General features: G+C 47.5%; 1 protein-coding gene and 1 long non-coding RNA gene across 4 annotated transcripts; one reads left to right on the top strand and one right to left on the bottom strand.

Moving 5' to 3' along the window:
• The first annotated feature begins 79 nt into the window (after positions 1-79).
• LOC134484177 (uncharacterized) lies at positions 80-8,074 on the top strand. Its single transcript, XR_010061645.1, has 2 exons — positions 80-219; positions 4,592-8,074. It is a non-coding gene; the product is annotated as an uncharacterized LOC134484177 (long non-coding RNA).
• Magix (MAGI family member, X-linked) lies at positions 1,610-9,888 on the bottom strand. 3 transcript variants are annotated; one of them, XM_039099790.2, is made up of 7 exons: positions 9,678-9,887; positions 8,646-8,792; positions 6,570-6,652; positions 4,927-5,163; positions 4,673-4,844; positions 3,431-3,598; positions 1,610-2,458 (listed from the first exon to the last, which is right to left on the bottom strand). In XM_039099790.2, the coding sequence occupies exons 1-7, from the start codon at positions 9,724-9,726 to the stop codon at positions 2,406-2,408; spliced, it is 909 nt and encodes a 302-aa protein (XP_038955718.1). In that variant the 5' UTR covers positions 9,727-9,887; the 3' UTR covers positions 1,610-2,405. The 3 variants fall into 3 exon arrangements, with proteins under 3 accessions (XP_038955718.1, XP_038955717.1, NP_001014131.1); NM_001014109.1 differs by lacking the exon at positions 1,610-2,458 and having other exon boundaries at positions 3,030-3,598; positions 9,678-9,888; XM_039099789.2 differs by lacking the exons at positions 8,646-8,792; positions 9,678-9,887 and adding an exon at positions 7,722-7,857 and having other exon boundaries at positions 1,610-3,598.
• Between the last annotated feature and the right edge of the window lie 7,239 nt (positions 9,889-17,127).

Genomic DNA, 17,127 nt, shown 5'->3' with positions numbered 1-17,127 from the left:
TGCTTGGAATCTCCAGGTACCAGGACAAGAATATGTAGAGCCTTCACTTTTTTTTTAATGCAAAAGAGCTACGGAGGGAATCTGGCTTTGGAAGGGAGTGACTCGATTTTCTACTTTTGATCTTAGCCAAAAGGCCAAGAAGTACTAGAGTCACTCAATTTCCTTAGCTGAAAAAAAGGTGGCTGAGGCCCTGTTTAAACCCGAAATTCTCGAAGCCAGGTATGTTTCCTGAATTCGGAGTACTCTGAATTTTAGAATTTTCCCTTTGCATATAGAGCAGTGGTTCTCCACCTGTGAGTAGGGATCCCTTTGGGGTCCAAGCAACCCTTTCGCAGGGGTCTCCTGAGATGATCAGGAAACACGGATTTTTACACCGCAGTTCATAACAGTAGCAAAAATACAGTTATGAAGTAGCAATGAAAATACTATTGGGGGGGTGTCAGCACAATATGAGGAACTGTATTAAATGGTCCCAGCATTAGGATGGTTGAGAACCATTGCTATATATTACTTAACAGGCAGGATCTGGGATATTAAGACTTAATTACCCCCTGGATCTGTGTAAATGTTCACAATAAGTGGGATGAATAAAAGTAGAAAGGTGTTCCTGATTGGATCAGGTCAGGTTTTCTGTAGTCAACTGGTACCAAACCGGGGTGGAGAGGATGCAGTCATTTTCCAGAGTTTGATTACAAAGGATAGAGCAGTGGGCAGCAGTGGTGATAGTGCTGCAAAGACTGAGTGGGCACAGGACCTAGTGATCAACCTGGTGAACACTAGTGGCTATCTATCACCAGTCTGCTCAGAGCCAGGCAACCAGGATCCTGTGCTCGGTAATTCCAGGCCTCAGTGCTGGGCCTCAGTTTTCTAGTTCTGAGAAGAGAGGCCAAACCATCTTTGGAGAAAGACTGGGGAAAGTACACATTTTCGCTGAGAGCTGGCCAAGGTAAAGGGGGTGGTCTTCAAGTATAATTTGGGGTAGGAAAGTTGACATTTTGAGGTGTGTTCTTGGGGAGTTAATTAATTCCTCCTGGCCATCGTAGTGTCTAACTCTGAGACATGCACCTGGGTACCTGAAATCAGGACGCTGCCCCAACCCCAATGTGTTCTGGACATTGGTTTATACTCAAGTGTAACTCGATCACTGAAAGGCCAGAATTCAACCTAAGGTCCTGCCTGCCCCACCCCAACATAGGTCCCTTCCAAATTAAGAAAGGGGTTCCCTTTTACAATGGCCATTGTTGAGAGAGTGCCTGAGGAATGGAAAGGTTGAAACATGTTCCCCAGTCTTGAGCGCCTGCATTTAAGCGAAATACCTGAACTTGTGGAACACGACAAGCTTAGCTCCGGCCTCTGTACTTGCTGTTCTCATAACTATTGATGCCCCTTCCCCCACAGCTTCGCCTTCATTTGGCTTCTGGTCTTTCAGGTTCCACTTCAAAAGCTATGTATTCAACGGAGGCCAGCAGCCCACCACCCCTCCCACAGGTCCTTTTGTCTTTGATGTTGTTTGTCTGAGACAGTCTCTCACTGGGTAGCCCAGGATGGCTTAGAACTCGTGATCTTCTTGTCTCAGCTGCCCACATGGAGAAGTTACAGGAGTCCACAATCTCCAGCCATAACCTTTATTGCTGTAACTATCACTTCTCTTGGAAGTTATCTTTTATGGATTCTTGTCATTCTTTACTGATATCCATCTACTTTCATTATAGCAGCTCCCTGACATCACCATAGAACCACTCTAGCAGGTATCCAGTTGGTTCAACTAGACTTTGTCAAATCTGGCTAAGATTATCATGAAAGGCTTCCAAACCAAGCTTTAACTAATCTTGCTGTGAGTGCTCCCCCTCCGGGCCCATTTGCACTCTCTGGGCCTCATTTTCCCCTTTTGTGAAATGATCTGACCGACCGAGTTGTCGAGTAGGTGTATAACCAGATGAAAGTAAAAATCCCGTTAAAGCTAGCAGCAGGGTAAAGCTAAACTGAGTAAATGGTGGTGGAGGTTACTATATTAGTTCCCTGGGTGTGACTGTTTAGGAATTGTGTACTAGAACCCTTTCCTGACTTCTGGGGAACCATACTCCCACTGTACTCTGAGTCATAAGTCACCACATGCTAACACTTCAAGTGTTCACTTCTTTATACCCCAGCTGTCCCTGTTTGGATTGCAGTCTGCCCCGCCCCACCCCCACTGCCACCTGAGACTCTGGACCTGTCATTTCTCCCCTCCCCCTCACCCTCCTTACAGGGGAGAAAGTTGCCTGTTTAGACCACAACTTCCCTCTTTGGGGGATGGGATTGAATGTTCAGGATGTGGTTAACAGCAAGGTGACTGGACATCTGTAGCATTGGCCAGCGCCTACTTTGTGGCTATCCGGGTTGGAATCTTCTGTCCATATAAGCTTTTAGGACTCAACTCTCAGGGTGGAGGAAACTTTAGTCTCTTCCCAGACCAGGACTGCCCGGTGCAGTTTGTCACCGGCTAAGGAAAAGAGGAGGCGTGGCCCAAAGACTTCTAACAGCTCTTTTTAGCCTGGCCTACCCGGGACGCTGACTCACACCTTCCCCACTCTGTCTCAAAGTGGGGTCCAGGGCCCCAGCCCGCGCCCCTGGGATAGCACGCCACAGTTAAAGCTAATTTTTCAAGCCGGAAGTGGGAGACCACAGACACTGGGTGGAGGAAGGCGCCAGGCTTCTAGATTTGCTATCTTGATGTCAGCTAAGGGTCTGAAGAATTCCATGCGGGAACCCTGAGCTTACTGGGACACTCCCACAACAGGCCCACTTCTGCATTACCCACGCCACAAGCAATACTGTGCGTACTCCGGAAGTGAAATGAATGAATGAAGGGCAGGGGTTAGCAAAGCAAACTAGGGAGCAAGCAGAAATAAAGACCCATCTGGAGGCATGAAGCACGTAGCTTTCGGATGGTTTCAAAGGGACTTCATCGAAACTAGATCAACCCACCCCTCCCTTCCAGGGTGGACTGGGAAGCCTCACCCCGCCTAGAGCACCTAGCAAGTCAGAACTGGATCCAGCTATTTTATTGCCTCCCAGCCTGAGAGGGAACTAGGAGAAGCTGTGCGCACGCGGACGTGGGGGTGGTGGGGTGCGAGCGCTCTGGGCTCTGGGAGGGCCATACTACTGGCGTCTTGAAGGGGTGGGGACCAGTCCACTGTGCAGTGAGCAGTGGGAAGGTACTAAACCATGTTAAATCTGTAAGGGAAAAGCTTAGAGCCTGGCGGTCCGGCTTATTAGAACCTTGTGGGACTTCACCTAGTGAGCACTGAGCTGTCTGTTGGTGCTCAATGCCTCCGCCTTCCGGCTGCCATCTCCTGAGCGAGCTGCACGCCACCACCCCGAATCCCTAAAGCCCGTGAGAGCCTGTCCTCGCTCGGCACCAGCCAGGGCCCAGGGGAACCAGGGATACGGTCTTCCAGGTCTTCTGCGGGGTGCTCTGCTGCGCGAACCACGTGGCCAGTAGCCACTGACTCTGGACTAGGTCCCGGACCAGTCCGGGTCTTGGGCCGGTGGTGAACTGGGGAAATGGTGCCGCGAGACTCCATCATCCTGCCTCCCCTAGGATCTGGGATGCGATCTGGAGATAGCAAGACTAGGGGTTAGATTGGGTGGTGGAGTAAACAATAGTGGCCTTAGCTAACTAAGAGTGACCAGAAAAGCCCTTTAGAGACAATTCTCTGCAAGGCCTAGAGGTGTCACTACATCACAAACCTCAACATTCCCGGCCTCCAGATATACATACCCCTTTGATCCAGGAGTTGTCCCCCAGAAATCATTGCCCAAAGGCAATCAAACCCTGACCTTAGCCTTTGAACCACAAAGCTTTCCTCATGTGAATGTTCTAAATCTCCCCCTTCCTCTCTGTCTCTCTCTCTGTCTGTCTCTGTCTGCCTCTGTCTGTCTCTCTCTGTGTCTCTCTTGTCTCTCTGTCTCTGTCTGTGTCTCTGTCTGTCTCTCTCCTCTCTCTCTCTCTCTCTCTCTCTCTCTCTCTCTCTCTCTCTCTCTCTCTCTCTCTCTCACCTTTCCTCCTTTAGTTCCCTGCTCTTTCAGATACTGATCAGTTCTTAAACACTGGCTGGGGGAGGGAGGATATGGAGGTCAGAGGACAACTTGTGCCGATCAGATCTCTTCTGCCACTGTGTGGGTCCTAGGGATCAAACTCAAAGTCATCAGGCTTGGTGGCAAATACCTTCATCTACTGAGCTGTCTTGCCAGCCCCCTTTCTTTGTCTCTACTCCCTACTGGGAGATGGAATCCACATGGCTTCTCCGGTGGCTAGGCAAACCCTGACCCAGTGTCTATATATTCTTGTCCCATGAAACCTTCTCTAAGGATTAAGACTTTTCCAGAGAGAGAGAGAGAGAGAGAGAGAGAGAGAGAGAGAGAGAGAGAGAGACAAAGCACTTTAACCCGGGACCCTCCGCTCCCACCCAAGACCTCAAAAACATCATCATCCTCTCTGAAGTTTTTACCCTGGGATGGGTTCCCTCCCTGTCCCAGACTTTGTGAAATCTAGATAGCCCTATCCAGATACTACCCCCACTGAGACCACCAATCCCTTTCTCCACAGAATTCAGCCTTTGCACTCACTGAGCCTCCCCTTCCCCTCTCTGATCTCTGCCTCTCTTCTCTGGGAAATCCACCACCTCACCTGTCTTCTGATGTCCTCCTCCAACCTCCTTGCTCCTACTGCCATTCATCTCTTGAGGCCGCTGGAGTACCAGGCAAAGGCGGGGGCCTCCAGTGCGAATCCATTCCACTGCCTGGGCATGAGTGAGGCCCCGTGTTGACTGTCCATTGATATAGAGCACAAGATCACCAGCCTGCAAGAACACAATGCTGTATGAAGGGCAGATGGAGACTTGACAAGGATAAGGACCATACCTATGAATGCTTAGAGCTGACCTGCAAATGACCACATCGCTGTGCTGGCCCATCCTTCAGCAGTCCACATACAGCCAACGGCACATTCCCGGATACATTACGGCCTCCACTTAAAGTGAGACCAAAGCCTGCAGGACCTCTGACCAGCTCCACAGAAAATCGGCCAGTGGCTTGGGGTAGTCTCGAAGCATAGCTTGCCTTATTCTGGATTACTGGAAGTGGCTCCATACGTGGACCCTGCGTGTCAGATCTTTGATGCTGGAAAAGGAGCAAAAGTATACAGAAATGAGCTTGCTGTGTACCTTAGGATTATTATTGCTGTGATGAGACACCATGACCAAAGCAACTTGGGGAAGGAAGAATTTATTTGGCCTATATGTCCATATCATAGTTCATCACACACACAAAAAGTCAGAACAGGAACTCAAGCAGGGGCAGGAACATGGAGACAGGTCCTGATGCAGAGGCTGTGCGAGGTGCTGATTGTTGGCCTGGTCTCCATAGCTTGCTCAGCCTGCTTTTTTTTTCTTTTCAAGACAGGGTTTCTCTGTGTAGTAATGGCTGTCCTGGAACTAACTGTGGAGACCAGGCTGGTGTCAAACTCAATGATCAGACTGCCTCTGCATCCTGATTACTGACATTAAAGGCGTGTGCCACCACTGTCCAGTCAGTCTGCTCTCTTGTAGAATCTAGGATCACTGGCCCAAGGAAGATGCCATCTACAATGGGCTGGATCCTCCCCCATCAGTCACTAATTAAGAAAGTGTCTTACAGTTAGATTTTATGGAGGCATTTTCTTTTTTTTTAAATACTTATTTAATTTATTATATATAAGTACACTGTAGATGTCTTCAGACACACCAGAAGAGGGCATCAGACCCCATTACAGATGGCTGTGAGCCACCATGTGGTTGCTGGAACTCAGGACCTCTGGAAGAGCAGTCAGTGCTCTTAGCCACTGAGGCCTCTCTGCAGCCCGGAGGCATTTTCTTTTCTTTTTTTTTTTTTTTTTTTTTTGGAGCTGGGGACCGAACCCAGGGCTTTGCTCTTGCTAGGCAAGCACTCTACCACTGAGCTAAATCTCCAACCCCCCGGAGGCATTTTCTTAATTGAGGTTCCCTCCTTTCAGATAACTCTATCTTTTGTTAAGTTGACATAACACTACACTAGCCAGCACAAGTGACCTCCTGTCAACTTGACACACAAACTACATCACCATTAAGCCACAGCCTATCCTTTCTTATTCGTCCCCAAGATCTTACATTAAAAACATGAAAAACTTTAAAAGTCTCATGGTCAGTACATATTCAAACACAGTAAATTTTCAGTCCCTTTAAAATATCCAGATTCTTTAAAAATCCCAAGTCTCTTTTAAAAGCCCAAATATGCAGCCAGATCTTAGGGAGGCATTTTCTGAAGTGATGTCCCTTCCTTTCAGATACTCTAGCTTATGTCAAGTTGACATAAGACTAGCCAGCACAGTGTAGGAAATAATGCCTATAATCCTAGCATTTGGGGAGTCTAGGGCAGAGGGATCACCATGAGTTTGAAGATAGCCCAGTCTACCTATCAAGTTCCTACCAAGGCCAGCCTGGGCTACAGAGGATGCCCTGTCTAAAACTCAGCCTAAACAAAAGGTTAATACAGGATATAGAATTGAGTACCTGGGGTCGATGTTCCACAAGAGTGGCATGAGGCAAACGGCTGTCTGCAACTTCTATATCTGCAGAATCCAGACCACTAATAGCTTAGATATGAAAGAAACAAAGAGGGACATCAAAAGACGTGACATGGAAACCACCTTATGACTCCTGGGTTAACTTTTTAAACGTTCTTGTTTATTTGATATGTATGGGTGATGGGTGTTTTGCTCTGGTGTATGTCTGCACACCACGTGTGTACCTGATGTCAGATGCTCTGGAACTGGCATCACATTTTGAGCCACCATGTGTGTGTGCTGGGAATTGAACCTGGTTCTTCTGTATGAGCAGCCAGTGCTCTTAACCATGAAACAATATCTCTCTAGCCCCACCAATTAACCTACTTACCCACTTACACAACTCACACAGACTCACCCACCATTTAACTATTTAGGGACCACTCTCCCATGCCAATCCACAGAAATAGCGGTCCTGACGCCTTCATCTTTTTTTTTTCCTTTTCTTTTTTTCGGAGCTGGGGATCGAACCCAGGGCCTTGCGCTTGCTAGGCAAGCGCTCTACCACTGAGCTAAATCCCCAACCCCCCTGACTTCTTCATCTTAAGTAATCCGGTGCTATCCATGTGATCAGTCCTCTATATCGTCCTTCCAGATGTTAAGAACACAAAGGCTGCATGCACTAAGTAACACCCTAAGTGTGACTGTAGCTTATTGGTAATGGGAAATCCTAGCATGTGCCACATCCTGAGTTTGGTCCCAGTACCAAGAGTTAAATAAATACGTATTTTTTAAAAAGTAAGGCCTTCTAGGAAGGTTGCCATTCCAAGATTTTTTTTTTCTGAGAATCTAGACCACAACCTCTAATTAGCCTGCAAAATTCACTTCATTTCTCACATGTCAAAATCCATCAACAGCAGAAGACAATCTCAACATTCTAGAAGCTGAGGCAGGAGTATTGGCTCAAATTTGAGACCAATGTGGTCTCCATCATGAGACCTTGTCTCATGAAGCAAAACAAGGGACTGGAGAGATGGTTCAGCAGTTAAGAGTTCCTATTACTCCTGATAAAGACCAGAGTTCAATTCCCAGCACACACATGGCAGCCCACAACTGCCTGAAACTGGTAAATCTGATATACTCACATGTAGACACCTACCGACACTCGCAATGAGATCCGATGCTCTCCTCTGGTGTGTCTGAAGACAGTGACAGTGTACCCACATACATGAAATAAATAAATAAATTTTTATCAGTACACTGTAGCTGTCCTCATACGCACCAGAAGAAGGCATCAGATCCCATTACAGTTGGTTGTGAGTCACCATGTGGTTGCTGGGAATTGAACTCAGGACCTCTGGAAGAGCAGTCAGTGCTCTTAACCACTGAGTCATCTCTCCAGCCCTCAGACTCACAAAGAAATCATTTCCTCTAAGTGCTTCCTCTTTGGAAATGACATTTGGTAGTTTCACCGATGTATAAAATGTATTAAAATCAACCTTACTTTCACCATGCACTTTTTTTGTTTGTTTTTCTTTTTTTATGTTTGTTTATTTATTTATTTATTTATTTATTTATTTATTTATTTATTTTTATGTTTGTTTTTCGAGACAGGATTTCCGTTGCAATCCTGGCTGTCCCGGAATTTGCTCTGTAGACCAGGCTGGCCTTGAACTCACAGACATCCATCCACCTGCATCTACCTCTCCTGAGTGCTGTGATTAAAGTACTATTGCTCAGCCTCATTATGTACTGAGCCTTCCCCTACTCCTGCTAACTCTTCTTCCCAATTACCCCCCCCCTCTTTTTTTTTAATTAGGCTCCCTCTCACGCCTAAGTTTGTTTGTGTATGTGTTGCCAGTAGTTACAGCTGCCAAGTCGGAGCCCCGCTGACCTTAATAACCATCCAGCAAAGCACTTTCCACAAATGTTCTGAAACTCAAAACTCTAAAGGAATACACTAGTTCACAAGATCTCGCTCGCTCTGAACCCCTCCCGGCGGAATCACACTCTCTAACAGTCCTTGGGCTGTAGCTAGAAGCCCAGCCCCTCCTGCCCCACCCTACTAAATCCTTGTACCTACCCTCCTTGTGGCGCAGGCGCAATGTGGCTCCAGCCTTTCTTACTAGCGCTGACAAGTCCGCTGCGGCTCGTGCCGCCAGGGGGCGCGCATCCAGCCGCTCGAGGAGCTGACGAGCTCGGGGGCTCCCCGACCCCTGTAAACCAACTCCTGCCCAGGAGAAGGAGACAAGTCATTTTGGACCCAGAGCGGTGGAGTCCCGACCTGAGCGATTTCTAAGTCCAGAGACCTAGAAATGCCCCTCCAGATATCCGGAGATCCCTGGTCAGGATCTCAGGGGTGGCCGATAGTCCCCTCCTCTCTTGGGACCCCCGACCGCCGCGAGTATATGCACTGCCCGCTGCCTTGCCCCATAAAGTCTCCGAAGGTAACCATTTGACAACAATAGACCTGGACACCTCTGAGCGCTCAACAGATTTATTTGTTTGGAGCTCACCATACTGTTCCCTGGTAACACTAAATGACAAACTTCTTTCGCCATGTGTCCAGGGACCCTGCTTCTCTCACATAAACTCCTCCCCACAATTAACCCTAAATCCCCCAGTTTCACCTTCAGTATACTAGTCAGTCCCTGCTACCCCAAGAGTTCCCCTTAGGGTCCAGTGTCCCCTCAGGGTGCAAGCATCGCCAAATTACCCTTCCTCAGATTCCCATCCCCACCCACCTAATTCACTACACACCCTGCCTCTAGGATCAGCAGATGCCTCCAGGCTGCTCTTCCTAGACTCGGGAGATAGGTCTCGAGTTCTGATGTGCCCCCCCACCTCTCTCTCTCTCTCTCTCTCTCTCTCTCTCTCTCTCTCTCTCGCACACGCACACGCACACGCACACGCACACGCACACGCACACACCTTTGAGACTAGGGTAGGGGACCTAAACCGAGGTTTCCATCCCTGGGCCCCTGGCTTTTACCAGGACTGCCAGAGCACCAAGGCTGATGTTTACCACTTGTGGGGGGGGTGATTACAAGTCCACAGGCAAGGAGTGGGTGGCCTGGGACGTCTCCTTCCCTTTCTTTTCCACCCAAGCCAGTACCTCTTCTGCTCCCTCTAGGGTCTGCGGTGTTCCCAGCGTGAGAGTCCATGACCTGTGGTGAGCCTGGTGGACTCAGAGCAGCTCGATGACTAGTTTTTAGCGCAGGGGCACGCTCACCTGGCTCCTAGCCCAGGCCTGGACTCGGCTGTTGTCTGGCTAGTCCCAGGCCTGACGCCCAGACCAGGAGGTGACCTACCTGGCTGCAGGCAAGGAGGCCTGGTTGTGGGAGCTGTAAAGTCAAAGTTTAGCCTTGCTCTGCCCCAGGCACATCTCCTTCTCTTAACTGGAGACTGGTTAAAGCTGCAAAGCCTGAGTTAAACAAGATGTGCAGGAAATGGAACTCAAGTAGATGGCTGGAAGTGTACAATAGTACACTAACTTTAGAAAACAACTTGTCAGGATTTTAAAAATTAAACAATAAACAACCAGAAAGAAAAGGAATTAAGTATACACATATGACCCACCCAGTCCATTTCTGAGGCCTTACCTAAACGCACGTCCAGTTTTCATAAAGAATTGAGTATGTTTATGAAGCTTTTGTTTTTTGCCAGTTTCTCCTTGAGCAACCATAACAAAATATTACAGAGTAGGTGGTTGAAACCATAGAAATATATTTCCTCTTGTTCTGGAGACTGGAAAATGAAAAATCAAGATGTTGACCAATTTGGTCCTGGGTGTTTGTTTCCTTCTTAGATTGCAGGTAACTGCTTTCTAGCTGTCCTCCTTACACTGAGTTCTCTCTCTCTCTCTCTCTCTCTCTCTCTCTCTCTCTCTCTCTCTCTCTCTCACACACACACACACACACACACACACACACACAACTTAGCGATATAAAAGGATGAATAATTTGAACTCAAAATGATTACGATGTGGACTAGTGTAGAGTACACATTTAGCTTGAGGTCCTAGCTTCCATCCCCAGCACTGAGAAAAAGAAAGTCACCAAAATAACTATAGTATATGAAAGAATCCAGACAAACCTCTGTAAGGAGTACATGCTATATGACTCCAGTTATAGAAAAATCTAGTAAAATACAAACTGATGTACAGTGTCAAATTGTGGGCCAGAGATTGCCTGAAGAAGGGTCCAGGTTGGCAAAGCAAGAATTAGAGGGGTTGGGGATTTAGCTCAGTGGTAGAGCGCTTGCCTAGGAAGCGCAAGGCCTTGGGTTCGGTCCCCAGCTCCGGAAAAAAAAAAAAAGAATTAGAAAGAGCTGATAGAAACCACTTGATGGAATGGCTATGTTCAGTATCTTCATTACGATGATGGCTTCATGGCTATTAGCATACTGTATTCAAAACCTACCAAGTCTATGAAGCCGGATGTGGTGGTAACGGTAACTGCCTATAATCCATAACACTTGGGAGGCTGAAGCAGGAGAATCATGAGTTCAAGACCAGCCTGTGATACAAAGAGAGACTCTATCTCAGAAAATAACCTTTGGGGTGGAAAGATGGCTCAATAGCTAAGATTATTGTTCTTCCAGAGGTCCCAAGTTTGATAACCAGCCCCCACATGGTGGCTCGCAATCATCTAACTCCAGTTCCAGGGGATCTCATACCCTCTTCTGGCGTCTTCAGCACCAAGCATGCATGTGGTACACATACATACATACAGGCAAAAACCCATACACATAACAATTTTTAATTTTTTAACATTCAATCATAAAGAGGGCAAGGAATTGTGATGCCTTTAATATCAGCACTCAGAAAGCAGAAACAGGGGGATCTCTGTGAGTTTGAGGCCAGTCTGGTCTACATACCAGTTCTAGGACAGCCAGGGCTACATAGAGAGACCCCATCTATCTATAAACAAACACACAAACAGTGACAAGATGGTTAAGTGTGTAAAGGTATTTGCTGCCACCAAGTCTGATGACCTAATTTCAATCTCCAGGACTCTACATGTAATCCCTAGCATTCTCATACCTTACCTCCCCCTCAATTAATTAAATAATTTTCTTTAGAAAAGAATTAAAGTGAGGCACCTTGCAGGGGACAGTGAAATTGCTCAATGGGTAAAGGCTGGTCTCTGGGGCCCAGGTAAATGTGGAAGGAGAGGTATGCCATGCAGGCATTTTATAAGCTGTATTCCTAATTCTCTTAGCAGGCTTACCACACACATCCTCACCATCCCCACTTCCCAAAGAGGTACACTGGAGCTCTAGAGGATGCACTGGCTGGGGTTCCACTCTGTCTGTATTCCATTGAACTTTTCCTGCGGAGTCAAACGAACATCTATCCACCCCCACTAATGGCAAACCAAAGAAACTATTCCATTCTAGCTGGCTGAAACAATGAGCTTGATTGGGATTGCTTTAAAGCTTAATTTAATGTAATGTGCATGGGTACTTTGATTGCATGTTAGGTCTGTGCACTGTGTGCATGCCTAGTGCTTACAGAGACCAGAAAAGGGGGCATGGATCCTCAGGAACCGGAGTTGCAAATGACCCCATCATGCTCTTAACCACTGAGCCATCTCCAGTCCCTAATCAGGCTTCCTTACGAGAAAGAAGAAAAGAGATTAGGAGCACTTGCTGCTCTTGCACAAGACTAAGTTCAGGTCCCAGCATTTATGTTACGCAGCTGACAACATCTGTAAGTCCAACTCCAGGGAATCTGGTGCTCCTGATCTCTTCGGGCACCAGGCGCACATACATGCACATGCAAATAATTAAAGAGAAAATAAAAATCATAAAGAATTAGCTTTTTTAAAGGGCCAACAACACGTCTCTTGGGGTAAAGGCAATTGCCCTCCTCCAAGGCATGGGACCTAAGTTGTAGTTCTGTGACCTATGTGATTTAAGGAGAAAACAGACTCCTGCCAGTTGTCTTCTGGCCTCCCCACATATAAACACAAATAAAATATAATAAAATAAATCAACCTCTCCACCAACAATCCAACAATCTTAAAATCATTTGTGTGTTGGGGGGAGGGTGCTGTATGCACACCATAGCAAGCCTGGAGTCAGAGGAAAACTGTGAGATTCAGCTTTCTGCCACCAAACTCAGGTTGTCAGCCTAGTCTCCAAATGCCATTATCTTCTGAGCTAACTCACTATCCCAGCCATAGTTAATAGTCTATCAATCCTCCAGAGACTATGGCCTCACAAGCCCCTAGATCCTAGCAACTATTAACCATAAATCCTAGAGAGGGGCTGTGGCCTCGTGAGCCCCTTCCTACAGTAATTGTTATGCCAACTGTCTCATAGCTCATGAGGAAAATGGAGCCACTGAACTGGCTTTGATGGTGGAGGTACTTTCTGAGATGTCTGAAAGTGGCCTTTTGGGATCCACATAGTGGAAGGAGAAAAAACAGCTTCCTAAGGTCACACACACACACACACACACACACACACACACACACACACACACAGTGGCACATGTGTGCACACACAATAAACGTAACAAGTTTTGGTTTGTTCTATTTTGTTTGAGACAGGGTTCTTCTGTGCAGCCTTGGCTGTCCTGGAACTCACTCTGTAGACTAGGCTGGCCTCAAATGCAGAGTTCTGTCTGCCTCTGCCTCTGCCTCTGCCTCTGCCTCTGCCTCTGCCTCTGCCTCTGCCTCTGCCTCTGCCTCTGCCTCTGCCTCTGCCTCTGCCTCTGCCTCTGCCTCTGCCTCTGCCTCTGCCTCTGCCTCTGCCTCCTGCCTCTGCCTCTGCCTCTGCCTCTGCCTCTGCCTCTGCCTCTGCCTCTGCCTCTGCCTCTGCCTCTCTGCCTCTCTGCCTCTCTGCCTCTCTGCCTCTCTGCCTCTCTGCCTCTCTGCCTCTCTGCCCCTCTGCCCCTCTGCCCCTCTGCCCCTCTGCCCCTCTGCCCCTGCCCCTGCCCCTGCCCCTGCCTCTGCCTCTGCCTCTCCTCTGCCTCTCTGCCTCTCTGCCTCTGCCTCTGCCTCTGCCTCTCTGCCTCTGCATTTTTCCAGTGCTGAGATCAAAGGCATGTGCCACCACCACCCTGATTTGTAATAAGTTTTGTTTATTTGTGTGTTTGTTTGTTGATGTATATGACTACACTGTAGCTGTCTTCAGACACACCAGAAGAGGGCATCAGATCCCATTACAGATGGTTGCAAGCCACCATGTGGTTGCTGGAAATTGAACTTAGGACCTCTGGAAGAGCAGCCAGTGCTCTTTACTGCTGAGCCCTCTCTCCAGCATAATAAATTTTCTTTAGGAGAGCAACAGACATGCCATGCCCAAGGACAGGGTTCCACAGCAAATCTCCTTCCTTGCCAAGGGCCTCAAGTCATAAAAGCACCTCTCCTCGGTCACTCCTTGCCCTTGTCCCCTGAATCTCAACTGTACTAGAATCAGCTTTTCTCAGGGAGTCCTCATCTAGCATCCCGGGCCTTTTAGGGTAGTAATTCATCTCTCAGGATGACCTTGGAGCCATCCATTCCTTCTCGAGCACCCAAACCTGAACATCTGCCTGTCTCCAAGTAATTCTCTCCATTCCAGAACCCTTGGGCCAATCACCCATTTGCATGCCCCCTAAGGTGCCTGCCACTCCCTTCACTGTCTCCACCTAGCCCCTTGGACGATGCCCTAACTTCCATGGAGCTAAAGGTTTCAAGCCTCTCTCCTTCCAATGATAAGCACATTGCTACCCATCCATAGGTTCTTAAAAGCCCAAACCTTTCAGAAAGCTGCCCTGCACATCACCTAGATCTGAATATCTCAACCAAAACAGGATAGTGGCTGGAGAGATGACTCAGAGTTTATGAGCATTTGCTGCTCTTGCAGAGGACTCATCTTGGCCTGGAACTCTAAGAGATCTGACACCCTCTTCTGGACTCGGCAAACACACACAAGTGACATACATACTCAAAAATAGGGGGCTGGAGAGATGGCTCAGTGGTTAAGAGCACTGACTGCTCTTCCAGAGGTCCTGAGTTCAATTCCCAGCAACCACATGGTGGCTCACAGCCATCTGTAATGGGATCTGATGCCCTTTTCTGGTGTGTCTGAAGACAGCTACAGTGTACTCACATACATAAAATAAATAAATAAATAAATAAATAAATAAATAAATAAATAAATAAATATATATTTAAAAAAAATAAAAGTAAATCTTTTTTTTAATTTTTAAAGATTTATTTTATGTATGTGACCACACTGTCCTTGACACACTAGAAGAGCGCACTAGATCCAATTACAGATGGTTGTGAGCCACCATGTGGTGGCTGGGAATTGAACTCATGACCTTTGGAAGAGCATCCAGTGCTCTTAACCACTGAGCCATCTCTCCAGCTCATAAATCTTTTTTAAAACATAGGCAGAGCCAGGTATAGTGGTATACGATTATAAATTCCAGCACTCAGGAGGCTCAATCGGGAGGACTGCTCCAAGCTTGAGGCAAGCCTGAGCTACACAGTAAGATCTTGTCTCAAAAAAGAAAAAATAGGCTTTACAGATGCCACTGTCCCCGTCACCACATGCTGCAGCCATTGTCAACCCCATCATGTACTTCAACATCATGATGTCGATCCCTTGGACCATGTTTCCTTTGAGCTGTTTGCAGAAGGAGAAAAGTTTCCAAAGACAGTAGAAGACTTTCATGCTCTAATCACTGGAGAGAAAGGGTTTGGATATAAGGGTTCCTACTTTCACAGAATTACTCCAGGATTCATGGGCCAGGGTGGTGATGTAACACACCATGATGGCACTGGTGGCAAGTCCATCTATGGGGGGAAAATATGAGGATGGGAACTCCATCCTGAAACAAGTCCTAGCATCTTCTTCATGGCAAATGCTGGACCAAACTCCTGTGGTTCACACTTTTTCGTCTGCACTTCCAAGTCTGAATGTCTGGATGGCAAATGTGGTCTTTGGTGAAAGAGGGAGGGCATGAGCTTTGTGGATGCCATGCAGCAGTTTGGGCCCTGGAATGACAAGAAGATCACCATTGCCTACTGTGGACAGCTCTAATATGTTTGACTTGTGGACATCTTATCTACCAAACCATTCCTTCTGTATCTCAGGAGAGCACCCCCACCCCATCGGCTCATAGTACCCTGTAATCTCTGCTCTCACTGAAGTTCCTTGGGTTCCCTATTTTCTTCGTTCCCCTCCAAGTCTAGCTGGATGACAGAGTTGAATTTATGATTGTGGATCAAAACCAAATTTTAAAAAAGCAATAGGGGCTGGGGATTTAGCTCAGTGGTAGAGCACTTACCTAGGAAGCGCAAGGCCCTGGGTTCGGTCCCCAGCTCCGAAAAAAAGAACCAAAAAAAAAAAAGCAATAATAAAAATACTGGACCAAGTAGTGAGAAATGTGTCTTCCCTCACCCATGGTCAGGTCAAAAACACAGGGATTCCAAGAAAGAAGATACTGTTCAAGCTCCTGTCCCCTGACAACACCCGGGTTCTGACGGCTGAACCAAAGAGGCTGTTTGGCCAACTAGTATACATGTCGGGACCACAATGTGTCCATGCCACATAATGAAATAGCCAGTGACCTTTGAGTGTAAGCTGACAGAGACCAGCAAAGTACCTTAGTCTTGATGCCCTAAGCAGATCTATGAGTCTCTGAGACACGGCCCCCTCCCCATTTCTTCTGCAAAGTGGTGGTCATAGGACATCTTACTGCTGCTCCATTCTTCCTTCTAGGACAGTCTCACTGTGCCCAAGCCCACCTCCCAAGTCCCCAGATATGCCTTTGACAAAATAAGAGGGGCCTTGCTCCTCCACAGTGGTATTCCATTCCAGTGCTCGCAGACCCTCTAGGTCACCACCATTGCTTTATTCTTCAGTGGACCTGCCCTACTTACTTTCAGAATCCTCCAAACCCATCAAGTTCAGGACTCCCAAACAACTGGTGGCCTCCAAAACCCCACAGGCATTCCTCAGCTCAACCTTTCCGTACCATTCCAATTCCCGAATAGAAAGTTGCAGAATGTCCTGATAAACCTGGCTTCCAATTTTGCATGCCAATCTTTGGTTGTCAGAACTCAGAATGTACTCTAACTTCTCTGTATCTCAATTACTGACTGCTTCCTGTGCCTGGAATAACAACATCTCAACCGTGAAAAAGAGGAGCTCTGATCCAGCTCATCTGTTAATGAGGACAGCACATGAGACCAAATAAGTCCCAGTGCTCCTACTGGTTCACACAGGTCTCCTTCCTGAGGTCATGGGTTCCAACTCCAGGCATGGGACAGGCCAGCTTGAGTGTCTAGACCTGATCAGACCACCAAATGGTTACTTTAATCTTTGCTCAAAACATGCCACAGGTGGCCATATGTCCACTGGGCAGACTACTAGACATGTAGCCCCATGCAAGAGGTGCTGGTTGTTGCCTATGTTGAGCAGAGGAGGTAGCCATATGAGCCAAGGAAATAAAAGGGTCTATCCCCTACCACCGTTGCCCTGACCTATCTGCTATCACCCTTTCTGTCCTACAGGTAATAGAGTAATTCTGTTGGCCAAGCAACGAAGGCAAGAGCAGCATC

The sequence above is a fragment of the Rattus norvegicus genome, chromosome X, assembly GCF_036323735.1.
Source record: "Rattus norvegicus strain BN/NHsdMcwi chromosome X, GRCr8, whole genome shotgun sequence".
NCBI lineage: Eukaryota > Metazoa > Chordata > Mammalia > Rodentia > Muridae > Rattus > Rattus norvegicus.
The sequence above is the reverse complement of the archived record's forward strand: the minus strand, read 5'-3'. Positions and strand labels throughout refer to the sequence as shown.

Coding starts and splice junctions, on each gene's coding strand:
- Magix (NM_001014109.1), bottom strand. CDS start 9,726: ATGGACTCTCACGCTGGGAACACCGCAGACCCTAGAGGGAGCAGAAGA. Junction 6,653..8,645: donor GCGCCTGCGCCACAAGGAGG/GTAGGTACAAGG, acceptor TTCATATCTAAG/CTATTAGTGGTCTGGATTCT. Junction 3,599..4,672: donor AGGAGGACATCAGAAGACAG/GTGAGGTGGTGG, acceptor TGCTATCTCCAG/ATCGCATCCCAGATCCTAGG.